Source organism: Malaclemys terrapin, chromosome 2 (assembly GCF_027887155.1).
Source record: "Malaclemys terrapin pileata isolate rMalTer1 chromosome 2, rMalTer1.hap1, whole genome shotgun sequence".
Classification (NCBI taxonomy): domain Eukaryota; kingdom Metazoa; phylum Chordata; order Testudines; family Emydidae; genus Malaclemys; species Malaclemys terrapin.
The window spans coordinates 175749721-175772674 of NC_071506.1; the positions used below are offsets into that span (position 1 = coordinate 175749721).

Here is a 22954-nt window from a genome sequence, read left to right on the forward strand (position 1 = left end):
TACCATAAAATACTTCAGCCAACCATGACTGTAACTGGAGAGTCAATATAAAGGACATTAACATGTTTGTAAAGTGGCTAGTTAGTGTTATCGAATAATGATGTTGGGAAAACTTTTAATCCATAATGGCCTGACTTGCTCTTCGATGCACTTATGAGATATAGCCATCAGCCTTCTTATGAACCAGCAGCTCTACAGAACCTTGAGATGCTCCAAATGGGTGCTATGGTACCTACAGATGCCATCTGTTCTCAGATAGTTCCAAGTGAGGGGGTGATTTGACACTCTAGGACATCCCTCTGAAAACAGGAAGTGGAAGGCCTCTCATTTGGCCATAACATAAGCGATCGTGGAGAAATGGTGTTCTAGATGAACTGTTGGCACAGCAGCTCACACACCATATCAGTGGCATGTCTAGATAGTCCACTGGCTGTGTGTATTGTTGGGAGGTCAGTTTATCAACAGCTGCCTTTCTCCACATTAGATGATGATAGGGCAAGCTGCAATGAAGCACCAGATTAGTATGCCTATTTCAAGGCAATATACAAAGGGAAGAACAAGACACATTGTATGGAAACACCATAGGAGGGCTAAAAGGGGGTGGGAACCATGGTCACATAGCTTGAAGAGGCAGCAAGATGTGGGGGGAACAGCCATACCTCCACCATGTAAAAAAGCAAACAACAACAAAGCTTTGGATATGGTATAAATCAGGATGTGCAGAACAGGTGGAAACTCTTCAGTACAGGGACTGTCTACTGCTTTGTTACTGTGCCTACCACAATGGGACCCCATTCATGGTTGGGCCGTAGGCACCAGTGTAAGAAATAATCATAAAAATAAAACAGCATATAAGCCTTCTTGTGTGCATATTTTACCCAGGAACTCATGACTTGGCCCCATGGAATATTAAAATTATGAAAACTTGAAAATTAGTAGAGCATTTCTTGAGCAGAAGCTTTCTACTCTGTGATCATATGGTGAAAGCTGATCAATACTGTAACTTAGTTATATTGCTTTATAAAATTGATGAAACTGCAACTTAAAAAAATAATAAAAAGATTTGTTCCATTAAAGCATTTCTGATTTTGGATACCAGTTTCTTTACAACAGAACAAATTACCACCTTACTACGGAAGCTAATTTTAAATCGTGATAAAATACCAATTGTCTTATTTTTGTTCCTTTCTATTGTAGAAGATTACAGAGTTATACTCTAATTCAGAGATTCTCAAACTGTGGACCACCAGTGGTCCGCGAGCTCCATTCAGGTGTTCCGCAGATAGTTCCCTCTAAGGTGCGTGCCTTGGGGGCTGCACATGAGAGAATGAAGGGCCACTCACCTAATTAGTGGAGCTGCGCAGGTCTGGGTCCACTAATTAGGTGCCTGGACCCTGGAGAAAATGCACATGTAAGGTGAGGTGGTGGCCTTGGGGGGATAGGGAGTAGGTGGAAGGGGGCAGTGGGGTGAGGAGAAGTTGTGGGGGGAATTTGGGATGTGCAGGGCTGTGGCGGCCAGAGAAAGAGGTGACTTTCCCCAGCTCCAGGGCTGCAGCTGCCGAGGAGAGACGGTCCTCCTTCCCAGCCTCAACTCTGTGGCAGGGGAGAGACCCCCCTCCTTCCTAGCCCCAGGTCGGGGGCTACTGCGGCGGGGGAGAGAGGGAGAGACCCCCCCCTCCTTCCCAGCCCCAGCTCGGGGGCTGCCACAGCAGGGGGAGAAGGCACATCCATCACATTAGAAAGGTAAGACTACTGATATTAAAATATGAGTTGTGTGCTTTTATGTGTAGAACAAAAAACGTTTATTATTATTATTATATAGTGCTTTTATCCAAAGTGCTTTACAATAGTTAGATAACGGTACAAACAACATTTGGAAAGATCATTAAGTGGTCCGCCGAGACCCTCAGCAAATTTCAAGTGGTCCGCGAAAAAAAAACTTTGAGAACCACTGCTCTAATGTGTTGTCAGCTACCAAGCAGAATATTCCTGATGCAGCTACTCACGGTAGGTGACAAGTTCTTGGCAACATCAACTATGATGTTGCATTTACTGGAAAAGCCACAGAGAAAAAACAAAACCAAACCCAGTGCCAGGGACATAAACTGAAATGAATAGGGTACAAGTATCAGAGGTTTATTCAATAATGGTACAGAAGACGAGTTAAAAGAAGCCCTTGACTTGTTTTCATTTTAAGTTTATAACACAGTGTTCTCCTTTTCTGCAAGCAATAATGATCCGCATTGGATAAAACACATTCATACTATACCAGGCAAAAAAGGTATAAAAGGTGAAAACTAACAGGCGCTGGCTGAGGTTGGGCCAAGACGGTGTGGTTTCCAGCTGAAGCCAAAATGGTGTCTGCTCTTACCTGGCCACCTGCAAAAATGATAGGTGCAGAGGCAGGTTTGGGACGGTAGGGAATGGTGGCACCTTTGGGTGGGGACTGAAAACAAAAACATATCAAGATGTGGAATTAAATAGCTCACATAAAATCATGTTTTACTTTGTTCATCTCATACAGCAATTGCATGCCTCTGCCCCATTCACCAGCGTATTCTCCCAAGAGCAACAGAGAGTCCTGTGGCACCTTATAAACTAACAGATGTATTGGAGCATGAAGTGGGTATTCACCCATGAAAGCTCATGCTCCAATACATCTGTTAGTCTATAAGGTGCCACAGGACTCTTTGTTGCTTTTTACAGATCCAGACTAACATGGCTACCCCTCTGATACTTGCTCCCAAGAACCTGGATCCTGCTCTCACTGAATTCAGTGGCAAAATTCACACTCACTTCAGGGCTATGGTCCTTATTACATAGGCAAAAGGAAAATGCAAACAGGTTTGTTTTTGTTTCCACAATAATTTGGTAAAGATTCAAGGGGCCTGGGAATGAATTTAGCTTTTCATGAGATCTAAGGAAGTTAGGTGCCAATTTTGAAACTTGTCAATCTTTTGGGAGACTCTCCCCAGCGTTCTCTCTTTGCACAAACCTGTTAAAAGAGAACAATACATTCAGCTGTGCGCTGTCACAGAGCCAAGTGTCCCAGTATAAAAGTGAAATAAGAATTTTCAGTCTGCGCTATAGTCACCACGCTCATTGAACTTTGGGGATAATTAAATGGGCCTGATCCTGCATTCCACCTAACTCGGAGTGAGAAGTGTAGAGGAAAGCCATGGCTAGTGTAGGCCTATTCTCACTGCCTTCAGTGGGAGCAAGATCGGTCCTCTGCAAGTAACAGAAGAAGAAAATTGTTCTGAGAGTCAGTAGATAAAAATGTGACCAAGCATGAATATTTCTTTATAGAGACTAAGACAGAGAAAATGGCCCTGGGAACAATCCTGTAAAACAGGCTTCAAATTATCTGCATAGTGCCTGGCACAAGGTGGCCCTGACCTCTACGCACCACTGCAATCAACCATCACCACCAACAACAATAAATAACATTTCCATGTCCTAATTCTCTATTATTGGCAATTTGATTTTAATAAAGCAGTGACCATTGCCAAATTAAATACATTGAACAAATTAAACACATTTATTTTATGTATGCTTTAATGTTTGAAGAAGCAAAATGCAGTTACAGCATTGTCTTCTCTAAGGCTTCAAACTGGTGATTTGCTGTCTCTAGTTTATTATCTCTAAAATTAAACAAGTTCTGTTTTCCATACTTTCAGAACTGTTTATCTCAGAAAGAAAATGGCTCTAAAGGCAGAAAATGACTCCCTGGCCCTCGTTTGTCTCTTCAAATAACTGTGGGGGTAATTAATATAATTTAGACATCAGACTACTGCCTGCATCCACAAAGCAGGTAGTTAAATGACTACGTGCCAATAATGGGAGATGCAAAATTGCTCCTGCAGTTATTTGCATCTGCAAAGCTCTAAGAACAAGATGGGAAGTGAAAGGACAGATTTAAGCCCTTTTCAAAATCACACCCTTTAAATATATTCTAAATTCTACACACAGAGAAATGGATTTTTTATTTTCCAACAGTTTATCAATTCTTCACAAAGTCAAGCCGAGCTCTCTGTGGCTAATAGACTGAAACTGGTTTTCAGTATTTTCTTTCTGTTTTGCTACATTTTTATGCACATCTGATGCCAACTGAAGCAAGAGCTCCTTATCTGCAAGACAAAGTTTGGTCCTTATAATAATAATAGTTTATAACATTGATATTTATTAGGTTGCATGCTCTTTTGATGTGGAGTGGTCGTTACTAACCAGACAAGAGTTATCAGACTGTAGTATCAGAGATGCCACGCATCCCACTATATTTAGATTAAAGAATAACTGTAGGGCGTCAGACATCACAGTGTGGTAATGGTTGACTAGATGTAGTGGAACATTTTTTTGACAGAACGTTTTTCCATTGGAAAACGCCGATCCAACAACATTGAAACGTTTTGGAGGAAATGTATTAATTTTGTCAACATTTTCAACAGTAAATTATTAAAATATTTCATTTTGGTGAGGTTGAAATACTTCCTTTAGACCTTATTGATGCATTTGGTTTCAATAAGGCCAGAACATTTTGTTTTGATAAGGTTATATTATACTATATTAATAAAACAGATGAGAGTAATATAATATAATCAAAGTGACAAAGTAAAAATGAAACATGTTGACCTTACAAAAACAAAATGATGACCTTATTGAAATGTTTCAACGATATCAAAACGAATATTTCAATAAGGTCAGCATGAAATGTTACAGGGTATTCTGTTTCATGAAAATTCCTGAGATTTCTACTTTTTATCCTGATTTGTGTTTTTCTACTAGCTGTTGACTTTTTAATGACAATCAGCGTTGAAGGCTTGTATTCATGGTAAGTAGATCCTGCTCCAATGATGAGGCACTGTGCATTCTAAACACCAGGAGTGTTGACAACTAGCCTTGAAATCGCTGGGAGCTGAGGGAGATCAGCATCTTACAGGATCAAGGCTTGAGAGAGGGTGGGGGGATTTGGAGGAAATTAATATAATTTCTGAACATTATCAGTATGAACCTCAATGTTTTTAAGTGCTCTCTTACCTCCAGCATGACCACACAGATTTGTTTTACACACTGAATAATGGCATCCGGAGTGCCTGATATAGTTACAGCACGTTCTGTTGAATTTGGCAACATATCCCCTGCTACTTGTACCTGGGCCCCTGTGGACTTAAGAAAAAAACAAACGAAACAAACATTAGTGTCATAAAAATACAGCTGCACATTAGAAGCCATTTTTTCACCAATAACAAATAATCTGATAAAGCACAGTGATATCTAAAATGTGCCTGTTCTCTGCTAGCTTTATGCTGTATATATATAAAACTGCCGGGTGGAGATTTATGTATGGAAGTCAAGTTTGCAAGCATTCTCAATGGTAGAAAGTGTAGTTATCAATGGTTGTTAAATGAATAAAGTGGGAAGTCTCCCAACTTCCTGAAACAGAGACTACTGCAGATACAATGGAAAAAATATGAAAACTAAGGACTTTCACAATCATTAAGACGATCATTAAAAAAATAATTGCTGTTGTCTGAAGAGCTTCAACTTCCCAAATGAATTCCAGTCATGGATTGGTGAGTCCTTAATGAATTGATGATTGAGATCATTTTACTGAATGAAAATTGGTGTTGCTTTATACTCTGGAATATCTCATAATGATGCAGAGCAATACAGGAGCACTTCTAAATTATTATTAGTGTTGATTAAACATATGCACATCATCAGCTTCTAGTTCACTAATGAACCTAACCTTGTAATGAGCCACTGTTTTTTTTTCCTCCTTGATCTTGACACTAATGGTTCTTAGTCAAAAAAAAAAAAAAAAAAAAAAAGACCTGAGGCCAAAATCATCCCTGGTATAACCCAGCAAAAATCTTGTAAGCCTTTTTCAATTGATGGAAAAAACATAACAAAAACTGTTTCTATTGAATTAGTATTTTCATACATTATACACCCAATCTATTTCTGGTCCTGATTTGTGGATACAAATGTTTTTGCCTTGCATTGATTTTGTGTCAGTTAGTAAGGAGTTAATTTAGTTTGCTGTTGGCCATGCACAACACATCTTACTCTTTTTCCAGAGACTGATTAAATTACTGATTACATCTTCTGTTCACTAGTGCTGTTTAAACCCAGAATATCAATTATGGGTCCCTGTAATATGCTTTGGAATGTCATCATAATTTGATCAATCTTTCATGTCATTGTGTCTCTTTTTTAAAAAAATCAAGTCTTGAAAATACTGAGGCAGACAACATTTTGCCCCTGGGTACATGATTGAGCATAAAAGAACATCTATCATACTACTGCTGCTCAGTGTGTTGTGTGATGATGAGATTAGAATGCATCTTGAGAGGACGGATGATCCTTTTTCATTTGGGCAGGAGTCACCATTTAAAACAAAGTTTTTAGCTCACCAGCAGGCCTAGTACAAAATATTCTGGGTCAAATACTGCTCTCAGTTACAAGTGTGCCATTCAATCACTCAACATGCTAATCTTTACAATTCTTTGGCTATAGTGGGACGGCATGTGTGAAACCAAGAGCAAAACTTTGCCATTGTCTTTAGGCTTACAGATAGGGAGAGGGAGTTAGTTCACACTAACAGATTTATTTGGGCATAAGCTTTCGTGGGTAATTTTTTACCTACCAAAGCTTATGCCCAAATAAATCTGTTAGTCTTTAAGGTGCCATCGGACTCCTTGTTGTTTTTGTGGATACAGACTAACATGGCTACCCTGATACTTAGTCCACACTGTTCTTTTGACCTAATACCTTACAATAGGGGGCCAAAAGCATTGAATTTCCCCTGAAATAAGAATCATCCCCAGAATCAACTGTGGTTGCACAATTTGGACCATAATCAAATTTGGTAACAAATGAAGGAATTCAGGGGAAGACTTGAGAGCCAAGGGATTCGGGCACCTAACTGCTCTTTCTACCTTTGACCTCTTCCTACTTATTGCTAGACTAATCTGACTAAACATATTCAGAACTAGAGCTGGTCACAAATTTTCAATCAAAGACATTCCCCAACAATGTGATTTCATTAAAAACCTTTTGTAAGAAAGTGATTGCTATGAATTTTTTTGACAGGAAAATGCAAAACAAAACAAAACATTTAATTTCCAATCAACATTTTGATCAAAAATGTCAAAAGTTTTTGCTTCAATATTTCCAAACTGATTTTTTTTTTAACCTTTCCTTTTGTGAAAATATTGCATATTTCTACACTTTGTCCCCATTTCAGGACAAAAACAAATGTAGAAACATTGGAATTTTCCACAGGATGAAAATTCCATTTTTCAAAAAGTTCTGTTTAAAAGTAGGTACAAAATACCTCTAGAGTATATATGATTATTAATTGTTTATTTGACTGACTTGCAAATAATTCCGCAAAAGTTTTGTCAGCATAGCATACATTTTGATGATGTATTAGGCTTATAAAATTGGTAATTGATATAAAAATATCTTGGTAATTTGTGGCAAGAGGAAAATTGATAATTGGCATTGTAAATTTAATATTAAAAACTAATCCAAATACTGGCTATCTGATAAGATTTAATCTAAAGGAAAACTCAAATGTATTTGTTATCTAGACCTGATTAGGTGATGTATTTCCTGTACATGAGTACTTAATGTTGCTGAGTAGTCATTATTATGTTGCTGTAGATTTAATCAATTGTTCAGGTGCTTAGTACTTTTTGTATGGGCATTTTTTATTGTGGCTGAAATCTATCTAAACAAACAAATATGGACCTGTACCCATTTGGCTTAGCTCTGCAGTCTGAATGTTAGGAAGTTAAGAAGCATTCTCCTCATGGATAGGTTGTAAGATATAGTTATCAATAACATGTTTTGCTACCATTATTCATTTCTGAGCCTGCACATTTAATGCCAGATCACTCCTTCTGCCACTAAAACCCAGAGGAGGGTTGGAGGCTGCAAGGGGGAACATATTTCCAAACTCTTCTTGCGGAGTTTCTCTTCACATAGTTCCATGTCCCCCAACTGCCTGCAGCTCCAAAAGCAAAGTCCAGGAAAGTTCTCGAAATAAAAGCAAAACAACAATAAAACCCACAGACCCTCTGTCACAGGGATGCTTCAGAGAGGTTACGACCTCAGTGGATTTTGGGGCGGAGTGGATGTCCTCAGAAATAGCTTGGATTAAAAAATTTTATACGAGTTTCTCAGGATCAGTATATGTGAAATTAGGCCACCTGTGAAGCCATAATATTGGAGGCAGGAGGGGGAGTAAAGGGAGTATGGAATATAGTTAGAAAACCAATTTGACAAATCAAGGTAAGTCAAATATTATGTCTACTAACTTGGGCAGTGTCCCTTTAAACTACTTGGCTTTTTCTGGCTTCAGAGGCTGTAATTGAAACACTCAGATTAGACAAGGATTAGCAATACTTCAGGCCTCAATTATGTGAGGTATTTATGGATTTTTTTAAAAGTTGAAGAAACAATTCTGTGTTAAACTGTTCCTTTGCTACGTGGCATCTTGTTTTTTCCTCTTCTCAAACGTGTATCCGAATGCCAGCTATGCACTAAAGATGTTGAAGGTCAGAGTTACTTTCTGAAGGGTTGCGACATGGAAAGACAAATTTCTTCTAAAACTGGTTATGCCACTGTAGATCCTCCACTTTCATGAGTCTATAGATGTCTTTGACACCTTTTACAGCTGGTTTAGCTGAGCATTCCATTCATGAAATATTTACATGAATCCAATGAACCAACTACGGTGGCAGGACTCTGTAAGTCGTACTCTTTAAATGGACATATTAGGACATTTATCTACATAAAGTTACCTAGCATCCCCCTGTTTGATTCCTAGAACTTACCTCCCTGATTTCTTTGATTTTGGAGCCGCCTTTTCCTATAAGGGATCCACACTGACTTGCAGGGACTACAAGTCGCAATGTCACAGGCGGTTTGCTTGTCACTGTGCTGTTTGTCATTGAAGCATTTATGTCCTGTAATAACAATGTCAATCAGAATTAGTTGAGGATTTGTCATTCCTCTTAACACTTAAGAGGATCAAAGTAAATACTCAAGCTGTTCTCGGAGAATCGGTAAGCTGGAAGCGAATCGTGTTTTTGTAGCCCATAAAGCAGCCAGCTCTGCTGGTGGCACCCCAGAAGCATGAACTGCATGATGACATCATAGCAATGGAACTGTTGATACCAAGTGCTGAAATATGCAGGCACAAAGACAGTCTCTGATCAGCTAACAATCACATTGTATTTGTTAGCACTTTTAATACAAAGGAAACAATGGAGAAACAATAAATAACATTAGTCAACAGAAATGGGAAACCAAGAACTATTATTTTGATAAATATTTTGAAGCTTCCCAGATTTAACTTTGCTGCAGATCTCAAAGATTTTTCAACCCCGCTTAACTTTTCCTAAACTCTTTTGTGTGATAGATATGTAATCCAAATATGCAGATATGGCTGTGGGAATCGCATACACAGCAGCAACTGCTTGTTCATCTCATCTCATCTGATCTAATCAATGAGATTCTACTGTACCCTTCAGTGAGCATTTTAGAGTTCTGCCAGTTGCTAGCCTCAGATTTGTGTTAAATGTGCTTTGCTTATTCAAATTCTCCTTTGCAAGCACAAAACAGAACCCCCTAATGTAATATTTTTATTACAAATGAAATTATAATGCTTATCTTCCCACTATAGAATGTGCTATGGCTGAGAGCATTCCAGAATCCTAGATGTCATTGGAAAACAAAAGCCACAAACACTACTGTGCAATTCTATAGCATCTTTCATAAGAGCATTGCAACATACTTTTATCAACATTAGCTAATTAAGGCACACCAGCCCTTTGACACAGGTAAGGTAACTTGGCCCATCTCTGAGATGGAGTGCAGCAGCTGTTTAACAGCACACAGGAGCTTAGAACCTAGAGGGAAGGAAAATATTGTAACTAATGGAGGGAGAATTTAGGTTGGCAGAGTTACTGTAATTACCCAAAATATAATTTGTCCAGAACTATCAGGATTGACACTTCTAACCTTGTGAAAAGTGCCACGAGATCTTTAATGACCATGAGTGATCAGGACCTTGGTTTCATCTTTCATGCAAAAGAGAGGACCTCAAGGAGTACAGTGCTGCCCGATGCTATGTTGGTGCATTAGTGCAGTAATGAAAAGTGCTATCCTAATGACCAGGAGCACTTTGGTATTTCTTACATTAGAGGTTTTCCATCTAAGTGTTGGCCCAGTCTGACCCTGTTTCGCTTAAAAAAAGTTGACAGAATCACAGCACAGTGAGGCTTGGCTGCCTGCTGCAGGTTAGTTCTTATGCGATTCCCTTCGTCGACACTGCATCATGTCATATTTACTGTCAGCAAGAGGTTACAATCCAAAACAAAGCAATACAGGTTACAGCAAGTTGTGGGATGCATGCATCTGAAATATATACAGTATGTATGTAGGTATATGTATTCTATATGTTATTTTGTATGTATACATATTATTTTTTATGTGTATGTATCTAATCTATCTATCTATGAATATAAATTTGTATTTCCACAGTGTCTAGGAGCCTAGTCATGGACCAGGACCCCACCGTGTTAGGTGCTGTACAAATGCATGCCATGGCTAGATTTTTAGAAGTGAGATGCCATCAAACTTTGCCAAGTTGCTGTTACCTGGTGATATGCCACAGATATATAACATGCCTTTCACTTCAAAGACAGGCAAGCCCTATGTGACAAAAGGTTGCAAAACTCTCTCACATCTTGAATAAGCAATTTCTACCATTTGATCTGGTAATAATAATATTCAGCACCTTCAAACTTTATATACAATTAATTTAAGGCCATAGCACCCCCTCCGTGTATTAACATCGCCATTTTTTAAAAAAGGAAAAGCTGCAAAGAGACGATCATAGAGATGCCCAAAGCCACAAGGATGTCAGCAAAGGGCCAGAACTCAGGAACCACTGGCTCCTGGTTAGAGCAGGTCAGAAAATTTCCAACAGAACCCTTTTTTCCATTGGAAAATGCCAATTTGTTGACAGTCCACAGGAATATGTCAGTTTCAACAATATTCCAGTGGATGTCAGAGGGCCGGCTCTAACATTTGCGCCCCAAGCAAAAAAAGAGCGCCGCCCCGCCATAACACCTCCCTCCAGCGCTGCGGCACGCTGCTGAAACCCCCCCCCAAGCACCGCCCCGCCGAAACACCCCCCCGAGTGCGGCGCCGCCAAAACAACCCCCCCGAGCGATGTGCCGCCCCGCCGAAACACCCCCCCGAGTGCCGCGCCGCCAAAACACCCTCCCCCAGAGCGCCACCCCGCCATAACACCCCCCTCCAGCACTGCGGCACGCTGCTGAAACACCCCCCCCCCCCGAGTGCCACACGCCGCCGCCGAAACAAAAACAACCTGCCGCCCGGCCAAAACAAAAACATCAACAAAAAAACCCTCGAGCGCTGCCCCGCCGAACCAAAAAACAAACAAACAAAAAAACCCAAGCGCCCCCCGCCACCCCAAGATTGGCTGCCCCTTACAAGGGGCCACCCCAAGCACGTGCTTGGTCGGCTGGTGCCTGGAGCCAGCCCTGGATGTCAGGCAGGGTTCTGATGGTTCAGGCAAGTTTCAAAATTTTCCTGGTTTCTTGCCATATTATCTGCCTGGCTCATTGGCAGCCAGTCTGGCTATAAAAACCACAGTATACCATGTCTTCCCAAGATTTAATATTTTCTTGCATGTTGGGAAAAAAACCATGGAAGACTGTGTGTGGAATTCCTCTCACTCCTGGTGCCTGGACCTGCAGCAGTACCTGGCAGCCAGGAGCAACAAGTGCAAGGAAATTCCTAAGCACTCCTTGCAGCCCAGGACTGGAACATGAGCAATCACTCTGTGTGGATAAAGCATGCTCAGTGCAGATGGAATCCTCACCAAATTTAGTTGCTTAACTTAGATGAAACTTTCCCCAGAAAAATGAGTCTTAGGCAGACACCCAGATGGAAAATTTCAGTCTACATTGTTTAAGTTTGGCAGAGTTATAAGCCACTGAAAACAAGATGTTATAATGGAAAGTGTCAGACAGCATTAACTATAGGTGATGCTATCTGTGCCACCAATAAATTCCTTATATACCCTACTTTATTTTCTCAGTTGTCTTGGGTATATAAAGTACAAATTGACAAGGTCAGATTTTAAAGTAACCACATTTTGTATTCACAGTTCTAACCCTTCATTCCACTTTTTCTTTTTTAAACACTGATCCTTGTTTTGATCTTTTTCCTCCCCAAGACCATGATCCTACAAACACACCTGTGCTTAATTTATGCACATGAGCAGCACTGTTGGCCAAGAGGGCTGCTCCCATGAATAAAATTAAGCATTCGTGTAAGCGCTTGCAGAATCAGGGCCTAAGTTTTAAGTACTTTACTCCATAACTTTGCATTATTATGGTGAACTTTGGAAGCTATCCTTTGTGTAGCAATACATTTTGTTCTAAGCATTCTTAGAAAGTCACCACTTAATTTACATGTTGCCATAAAAAGAAAATTTCTAATGTTAAATTATAATGCCATATTCATGAGTGGTTTAGAGCTGATTAGTTCTATAACAACTTCATTAAAGAAATGATGGCAAATGAGTGCTTGGCTTCTATTCTGTTCTATACAGTAATGTAGACCTGTGATTGCTTTATTCTGCAGGGAGTAAAATATTTTCTTAGCATATGGAAAAAAATTCAGCCAAGATTTAGCGATATGTTGCTATGTTAATAGACAATATCAGGCAGCTACGTGCAATGTTTTCATTCTGTTTAGGTTTTGGAAGGTGACTTTTAAAACCAGACAGCCGTGATAAAATGTTCCTGTTGATGTAACAAGAAAATGTGCGCATCCCTGTCTTTCCTATACAGCTAACGTTCATTAGGAGCTAAGCGGGGCTTTGCCAACAGACTTGTATATGAGGCAGTACATAGCTGTGCTGGGCCAGGAGCAGCCTTGGAAGCTGATTGTGACCGTGATGCCTGGCACACGGACGGGCAGAGCCAGCTTCCTGGCTGCCTACTCCCAGCTCATGTTTGGGGTGGGGGGGGGCAAAGGGAGGAAATGGGGGGAACTGTAGCGCCTCTGCTGAGGAGGCCTCCTACCTGTGCAGAATCTGGCCCAAAAGAGCTGTGGAGGTGTGGAGAACCCCCCTCCCCATCTAACTGAAGTTTTAGTGTTATAGTATTATAGTATTTGAGGATCCCACATTCTGTAATATATTTACCTTCACAATGCCCCTGGGAGGTCAGGAAGTGCTATCATCCCCATTTTACAGATGGGGAACTAAGGCACAGACACACTACGTGACTTGTCCCAATTCTACAGGAAGTCTATGGCAGAACAGGGAATTGTACCTGGATCCATAGGCGCCAACTCCGTGGGTGCTCCGGGGCTGGAGTACCCACGGAAAAAAAATAGTGGGTGCTCAGCACCTCAGGCCCACTGATCAGCTCTTCCCCCTCCCTCCCAGCGCCTCCCACCCACCGCGATCAGCTGTTCAGGAGGCATTGGAAGGGTGGGGGAGGAGCGGGGGCAGGGCACACTTGAGGGACGGGCTGGAATGGGCCGGGAAGAAGCGGAGTGGGTGCTTGGGGGAAGGGGTTTAGTGAGGGTGGGGCCTGAGGCAGAGCAAGGGTCAAGCACCCCTCGCAAATCACAAAGTTGGCACCTCTACCACGATCTCCTAAATACCAGGATAGCTGCCTAACCACTGAAGCATCCCTCCCATCAGTAGCCAACAAAGTGTCTGAGAGTAAGGGCTTGTCTATATAGGAAGCTACTGCATGGCAAGCTGGGATATGAATCTACAGCACCAGCTTGCTGTGCAGTACCGTCGCACAGGGACACTGCCACAGCACACTGAAAGTCTCAGAGCGTGGCTTCATAGAATATCAGGGTTGGAAGGGACCTCAGAAGATCATCTAGTCCAACCCCCTGCTCAAAGCAGGAGTAATCCCCAGACAGATTTTTGCCCCAGATCCCTAAACGGCCCCCTCAAGGATTGAACTCACAACCTTGGGTTTAGCAGGCCAATGCTCAAACCACTGAGCTACCCCTCCCCCCTTGGCATATTGCACGCTAAGCTGCACTCCGAGTCATGCGGTGCCCATGTGGAACATTACTGCATGGGAAGCTGCTGCGCAGTAGATTCACACCCTGGCTAGCTGTGCAGTAAATCTGCCATGTGTACAACCATTCTAGCTCAGTGCTCAGCAAACAGCCATGAGACTACTGGGCAGATCCTCAGCTGGTTTATGACAATTTAGGCCAGGGATAGGCAACCTATTGCACGAGTGCCGAAGGCGGCACATGAGCTGATTTTCAGTGGCACTCACACTGGTGTCCTGGCCACCGGTCCGGGGGGCTCTGCATTTTAATTTAATTTTAAATGAAGCTTCTTAACCATTTTAAAAACCTTATTTACTTTACATACAACCATAGTTTAATTATATCTTATAGACTTATAGAAAGAGAGCTTCTAAAAACGTTAAAATGTATGACTGGCACGCGAAACCTTAAATCAGAGTGACTAAATGAAGACTCGGCACACCACTTCTGAAAGGTTGCCGACCCCTGATTTAGGCTAACTGAGGATCTGCCTCTGAGTGAAGTATCAGTTTCATATTTGATATGAAAGCTGATCAGATAATTATCTGATTAACTCTTCCAACAGTTTTTTTCCCAATTTTTACCCATCTAATGCAGCTGGGCAAGTATTTTGTGAATATTTGCAAATAAATATGGATTTTCACAACATTTTCCAAACACATTTTGGGAATATTTCTCTGCATTATTCACTGAGCTCTACCTGCTAATTACTGTATCGGGAGATAATCTCATGCGTTTGCAAGGTACAGATTTGGTGATCTAAGATGTCATTGCCAGCTGAAACTTCTATGACCGATGTTGATTTTTGCCATTTTTCATAGGCCTGGTTTTCCTCTAGATAAAAGTGCCTATTTTAATCATCAGTGTGATCCAAACTTGGCTTGTTTAGCACGCATATGAATTCATTAGCAACCTGCTAGAAAATAATATGCCTGTCGCCCTGAGAGATTGTTAAAGTTTATTGGTAAAAGGCAGGAAACAATACCAGTGCAGAAAAGTCTCTTTTAGGCCTGGCTTCCTTATACTAGGCTGTATGTTTTGATTATTTGCTGGGATTAGAAAGGCTGGGTTGTTTGAGGGCTCTCATGTCCTCCTAGGATGTGTTTCTCCTCAATTAGATACTGTAGTGTTGAAACGAAGATTTCACATAACTTTATCTTGAAAGCAAAAAACAGCATTGAGCTGGTATTCACTTGAGCACCAAGAGCATTTTGTTCAACCCCCAGTGCACCTCACTGTGTCAGACGCAATCCACAGAACTTAGTGACGGATGGCTAGTACAAAGAGAAAGAAATATTATAATAGTTTATTCTGCCCAAAAGCATCAGTGAGTGAGGCTATGGGCATTAAGGAAAAGAACTGCCTATGGACTGCCTAGATCCAGAGGGTAACAACTTATGAATGATTTTAGCCAACTTGATAAAGGATGGATTCAGATTTAGAACAAGCTACTGCAACCTCAAAACCATAAAAGGGTGAACAGTTATTAGCTCTTACCAGGAAATGTCTTATGCTAATTTTCTATAGGTTTGGTTTGGATGATCATTCATCCAGGTGATCATTTAAAACACAGTCAGAGTGAGATTTTTGGCCAAACCCAAATCATGTACAACCCTGCTGAAGATAATGGAGTTGTTCTTTGTGGCAAGGACCATGTTGCTGTTGTTATGGATTTGTACGGTGCCTAGCACAGGAGAGTCCTGGTCCATTATTGTGGCTCCTACGTGCTACTAGAGTAAAAATTACCGAGATAAAAGGTGGTTCACCTCCTCCCCAAAGTTGTTAGCAAACACATTTTAACTCTACTATATACAGGACAAATTGTATTTTAATGTGGGTTAGCTGGCTAAAGAGAATGCTAGGGAGGAGCTCTGGCTACAAAACACAAAGAACTAACATGGTTGTAACAATGTCAAACCTACTACACTATGTGTTAAGGGGCATGTGACGTCACATGAGCTAAATCAAGTTAGCTAGCACAATTTTTGTTTTTAAAAAGTACCTCAGTTGAAAAAGGAAGACCTCAGTGAGTCAGCAGTTTCTACTGATTTGACGCTGATGAACTGAGAACAGGAAGTGCTTAGAGTATTCTGAGCAGAACTGAGTATCACCTTCTACACCTTTTAAAGCTATTTCCTTTATGCTGAGAGGTCACATGAGAACATGTGGCCATCTTCTGACATAATAAACTGAAGAAAAACAAACCAAAGCAGCTACTGGTGATATGCCTATCTCCCCGCTCCCTATACACATACCCCTTCTCCAGGTTGGGGGAGAGGAGCCATTGGACAGGGGAGGGTTTCTTCTCACCTCTCCTTCCAAGGTCAGGGTATGCAACAGCAGAGAATAGATGGGTGACTGAATAGCAATTAAACAAAAATGCTACTAAAAATGTTAAGCTATGCTAGCTGAATATTCATGCTATTGGTGAAATGAATGACTCAATTTGCTCACCCTCTGCCAAATGACACTGGGATTACCGTACCATCCTCAACCAGGGCCGGATCCTGGCCCTGCCACTGAATTCTTTAACTATGTGGAATCACCAGCGTGCACACACCTGTGCATATCCTGTTCGGCCCCCTTCCGAAAATGCCACTCTGCAGCAGCTCAGAGGGGTGTGAGGATGACCCATTGGGACACGGACTGGATGTTTACTTAATATCGGGACAATACCTAGTGCAATAGAGACACGATACCTAGTTGGGGCTTCCAGAAATAAGTCAATTATTATTATAAACTTTGAAGCAGCAAACATTTAACAAGGTCAACTCTCATTTCTCTCGCTTCTCTCCCACTATATACTAAGTACAATTTTAGCCTGAAAAAGGGTCTTCGCACAAACTCAGATCCAGCATTCTTTAGGGTGCTTTAGAGTTCTGCCAGCTTTTTCTCTAAACAGGATTTATGCTCTGAGAGCGAATTGATAAAGAGTTTTCTTTGGCGAGCATTTTATACCTTCCCGTACAGCCACACTTCTGGGTTGTTACGCCGTAGTTATGCTGTTAGCATAACTGAAAGGGAGAATAAAAGTATTTTATAGAGAAATGCAAGAAAACAATATTCTGATTTATGTTTTAAAAAAATGGCTGAAGAAATGTAAAACAAAAAGACGTGATATGTATCAAAACAGCAGCACATGATATTTCTATAGCTTATCTGCAATTTGTGAGACACAGTACTTTGTTACGCCTCCAAGAGTTATAGTTCTCTGATTGCCCATTTTTATCCATGGGGAACTTTCGAAATAACTATAATAAACAGAACTGGTTGCATGATGCAGACGTCATCCAAGCCCGGCTTCTAAATCTAAACGTGGCAAATTACATTTGAAGCAAATGTGGGTACTTTATAACATATAATGCACAGCTACTGTAGCAGCAATGAATGTAAATGACCTTTTTGACTAAGAACTGCCACATTGAGATACAAACCTATCACCTAAAATACAAGAGAGTCAATAAATAAAATATCTCAAATGCTGAAACCCAAACTTTCTTGCCCTTTGTTAGGTACAGCGCATTTAAGGATGTCTTAGTTATTAGGCCTGACTCTGTATGGTGTTCAATGCCTTTGAGGGATGTTTCTACTGGTTTCAGTGGGGACTGAGAGTGACTAGCTCCTTGTAGGTATCCCTCGGCACTTTCTAGGATAGGGCCTTTATAGAGCCCTTTCCTCATAAAAGATACCAAAGTGGTTCATAATTCTCTTGGACTATGGCAACTATTTAATAGTATGCAGGAGCTGTACCCAACTGTTTAGGGGAGGAAGTGAAGAAAGCAACCATATATATTGAAACTGACTGGAGAACTTAGACAGAATGTAATTGTCTGGGTTGAAGTTTAGCAAAAATGCCTCTTTGCTTTCGAGAAAAGTGCTACAAGAATATTATTCACCACATGTGACAAGGCCTCAGTTTTACATCTCATCTGAAAGATGGCACTTTCTAACACCATGGTGGGATACTGAGATAGTCATACTGATGCAGACAGAAGAGCACCCTTACTGTATTAGTACCAGCCACCACTTTCTACAGCCCCCTGGGGTCTTTCATGGAGGTTTCCCACCACAATACTGGGCATGTCTAATTCTACTTGGCCTGTGAAAGCTGATGTCCTCCAGCTGTGTATGTACATGTCTGCATACATTTAATAGTAGAGGAGCCTCTTTTGTCTTATTTATTTTCAGTGTATTTATTGTATTTTAAAATCTGAAGTCTAAATATGGTAATTGGCAATGATATATTTTGCTTTTAATAATTTTTAAAAAAAATCTTCCAGTTGAATGAAATCTATACTCTTTTTGATATAAAAAAATTTACATCACTATCAAGCTGATTCACACAGAAACCAAGTTATAAGTTATGCAATTATTCTTTTCAAATCAAAGCCACAATGGGACCAGAAATTTCCAAGACACTTTTTCCACCATTAGAGCACATTACTGGAAGCAATTGCTTTTCCCTAAAGTCTATGAAAAGCAAAAGAAATGATCAAACAGCTTGTAAATTGACCCATTATTTTTCTTCCAGTATTACTGCCAAAAGCATTTATAAAAACATAACCACTTTCATTGCCATTAAATAGAGCATTAAACAAATTATATTTAGCATTAAAGCAAACATGAGAAAATTCAGACAATATTTGTATTGCAACTGGAAGAGAGAAAAATGTATTTTATTTGCTTACCTCTTCAAATTTTAATGCAATCATAGAAAAAGCCTTAAAAATCGCATCTGTTGGGCCTGTTATTGTCACAATTCTTTCTGGACAGGAACCTTCTGAAATATTGATTCGAGCACCACTCTGTCAACAAGAACAAATATTTTTAAAGTACATTTTCTTTTGGAATGCAAAATAGGGAGGATTCTCTAGCTAGGTACTTATATGGCTTCCTTCACCATAGTAGGTGAGCAGCACCTAAGTAATTAAAAGTAACAACTGCAAAATAAATTCTCTCACTCTCCCTTTCCTACGTACAGGAATAAACTTGAACAGGACTAAAAACAGAATTCTGGGCATGAGAAATTTTTATTTAGCAAGCATCAACTAAATATATATATATATAATTTCATCTCTGGACTGGATCCGAACTATTCACTTGAAAATGGTCTGTCTAGTTGGGGCTCCAGTTTTCTGAACAATCAGGGTAACTAGCACGATGGGCCATATTTGATAGGTCTTTAATTTATATCCTAGACTAAATTATTCTAATGAGTGCTTTGTATAAACTCATACAAAATAGGTAAGCTAGTGAGTACTGACCACACTTACTAAAGAATCATCTAACGGTAACTGTAAGATACCAGTGCAGTAACACAGTCATGTCTCTTTAAGAGGAAGAGCCAGCAAGAAGGAAATAGGAAACCAGACATCTGGGAGACAGAAAACCTGATTCTCATTTAAACCATGGCCCCTTTATATCACTCTGGTGGGACAGATGCCCCTTAAAGTGGGTATAAACGTATTACACAGACTCCTTAATGTAATAAGAATCAGACCCAGATGGTTCAGGAAAGACCGAGACCGTGTAGTTTCTTTTTATTCCTGTACTTACTGCTGTTGAATGAGTTTTGTGTCTCTTGCCTCTCTACATGACAGCAACCAAATATAACAACAAGCCATACTAATGGCAAAATCCTCCTGTCGCTGAATCTCCTGACAGGTATGCTGAATGTCTGCAAAGAGGCAAGGGCAACGGATACTTAATCTACTTTTGTCTGACAGGTGGACTGGAGAGTTGTGAATCTGCCTTGGGGTGGGGAGGGGATTTCTAGATACGCACTAATCATACATCAGTGTTTAGTCAATGGCGAGGCCTAGTTTTAACCTGGTTCAAAGTGTCTGGCTTCAGTTACCAAACACAAAACAGGCTTCTTAGGGCTGAATCCTGCAATGAGCTCCCCTGCTTCAGTGGGGCTCTGTGTGGGCACAGGAGTCTGCCCATGCAGAGCTTCTCAGAGGATCAGGGCATTCAGGGGTTACTCACCCTGACAATACTTAGAATATACGCCTAACGTGAATGGAAGTACTTTTTATGCGAGCAAGGTCGCGACGGTTTATGTGAAAGACTGTCCCACAATGCATCATTGTATCCAATGTTTTCCGAAAATCTCACATGGCAAAAGATCATTTAACTCTTGTTAGGCTTTCAGTCAAGTCGAAATGATTGAATCTGAGAGGTTACACTCTAGAGGAAAGCAGTAGGGATGCCAGTATTTTGTGGCAGCCTTATCCATGAAGTGAAAGGAATTTCACTGGACTGTAGTTTTCCAGCGACATATCAATTAGGCTGTGCCAGGCCCCTGGTAGCTTAGAGAATGACATAGACAGGCCAAGTGGTGTGCCGCTTCCCAAAAGATGGTGTGTTACTTGCTATCATCACATCTGCCAGAAAAGTCTAGATGAAAATAATTGTGTTCTATTTCTTTAAAGGAAAGTGCAAAAGAAAGTGGTCAGTTACAGAAATTATATGTAATTTCCTTTTTACTATTTATACAACGTTCACTTCAGAGTTTGAGGACTAAGATGATATGTCTCCATATCATGTTTATCCAGACAATATTTGCCCTTATTCTTTTTAAAATCAACCTCTTAATACCAACAATTAGAGGGTATGCTTCTAGTGTCCTCAGGAGCATAAGGAGGAAAATTTCCATTTGTTGTGAAAAAATTAGACAAATTATTTTTTTTACAGCAACAGGTTGGATTGCAGGGATCAGGGAATAAGTTTTCAGAAAAAGAGTTATGGGGGGGGGATGGGAACGGAGATGGGGCTTCTCTTATGTAGATTCAACATACAGACACAAAATCTGTGCCCACAGTTTTGCACTCACTTGTGGGCACAAATCTGAGTGGGTGGAGCTCTAGCTGCCTGTAGGTGGGAACAATAAGATTAGCACCAGCAATTCATTTTGATTAATTGATTATTGTTCGTTTAATGAATATCAGGGGCATCTGGAGCATCAGAAACACACCACTTACTTCTTTCATAAATCTAAATAAATACCTGTATTTAATGAGTCAACACATGGTGAAAGTTGTGTCTGCAACTAGAGAGCTCTGACATCAGTCTGGCTGAAAAGAAACTCTTCAGTGCATGTATTTAAAGGTTTCAGAGTAGCAGCCGTGTTAGTCTGTATCCGTCAAAGGAACAGGAGTACTTGTGGCACCTTAGAGACTAACAAATTTATTAGAGCATAAGCTTTCGTGGACTTCAGCCCACTTCTTCGGATGCATATAGAATGGAACATATATTGAGGAGATATATATACACACATACAGAGAGCATTATCCAGGTCTGTTCATGCTCTCTGTATGTGTGTATATATATCTCCTCAATATATGTTCTATTCTATATGCATCCGAAGAAGTGGGCTGTAGTCCACGAAAGCTTATGCTCTAATATATTTGTTAGTCTCTAAGGTGCCACAAGTACTCCTGTTCTTTTGTATTTAAAGGGCATATCAGAGTATTCTTCTATACCGCATGTTTTAAAATTTCTTTATGGGAGACTTTCTATAAGTGCCTAGCAACAAAGCAACCGGCAGAATATGTAGTGCAGAAACCCCTAAAACTAAACTGAACATTTCTGGGTACATTCTCTATATAACTGTATTTTTTACCTTCAAAAAGGTAGATTGCCTCATCCTTTTAACAGACATTGGAACCCTGCAGGTTAGTTTCTGCCGACTCCCTGGGACAGATGTGACTTTTTAGGCTCCATCTTGAATATAAGAAAGGTGGGGTAGCCCTCTGAGGATAGGTAGATAGAGTCCTAGAATTTAAGGCCAAAAGGGACCACCAGATCATCTAATCCAGGGGTTCTCAAACGGGGGTCAGGACCCCTCAGGGGGTCACGAGGTTATTACATGGGGGGTCGCGAGCTGTCAACCTCCACCCCAAACTCTTCTTGCCTCCAGAATTTACAATAATGTTAAATATATTAAAAAGTGTGTTTATTTTGAGACCCAGTGACCTAATCTGACCTCCTATATATCATGGACCACCAACACCACCCAGCACCTGCACATTAAAACCAACAACTGAAATTAGACTAATGTGTTACAGCCCTCAGGAGACTAAGCTGTTATGTGCCACAGGCAGAAAACAGGAGGGATCAATACCCAAGGCCCCTGCAATGGCAGAAAACTGACTGAGATATACCCAGATAATCCTGGCACAAAATCTGACTCCAAATTGCAGAGGAAGGCAACTCCCCTCCCCCAGGTCACTGCCAATCTGACCTAGGCAAAATTCCTTCCCAACCTTGCACATGGGATCAGATAGACCCTGAACATGTGAGCAAGAGCCAGCCAGCCAAGCACCTGAGAGAGAGAACACTCAAAGCTTCAGCCCACACAGTGCAGTGTCCCAACTCCATCTGTGGCCATCTTTGATGCCACAAACAAAACAAAACAACAACAAAGAAAAAAACACCATGAAAACAAACAAAACCCAACAGCAAGAATACATGACAGTAGTGGGGGGAACCCTTCCTGACCCCTGCAAGTGACTCGCTGAAGCCCTGGATTTAGGGTCTGGGACAGACAGGCTGATGGGAAAGTAAACCTATGAGCAGCCAAGCCTAGGGAGTTGATTTTGAGTGAGATTTATGCGATTTCAGCTTTGAATTTATCTTTTTGTTTATAAATCCAAACTCCAGGAATGGGGGAAAGGTGCCTTTTTTGCATCTTTACAAACGTATGATGTCTCCAGTTTGCAGGTTTATCTTCATATCACCAAGTGTTGACAAAGGGAGTGGTTAGAGGTGAGCCTGTACCATATGACCACTCCAGTTCTGAGAGAGATCC

At 40.8% G+C, this 22954-nt stretch overlaps 1 protein-coding gene across 8 annotated transcripts in view; it reads right to left on the minus strand.

Moving 5' to 3' along the window:
• The window catches only part of LOC128831885 (poly(rC)-binding protein 3-like), a 757719-nt gene that overhangs the window by 43229 nt on the left and 691536 nt on the right, over positions 1–22954 (minus strand). For all 8 annotated transcript variants that reach the window (XM_054018741.1, XM_054018738.1, XM_054018739.1 and 5 more), the window contains 4 exons: positions 18831–18947; positions 8847–8978; positions 5038–5166; positions 2303–2446 (listed from right to left, as the gene is read on the minus strand). In XM_054018741.1, coding sequence (XP_053874716.1) covers positions 2303–2446; positions 5038–5166; positions 8847–8978; positions 18831–18947 — 522 coding nt within the window. The remainder of the gene's footprint in view (positions 1–2302; positions 2447–5037; positions 5167–8846; positions 8979–18830; positions 18948–22954) is intronic.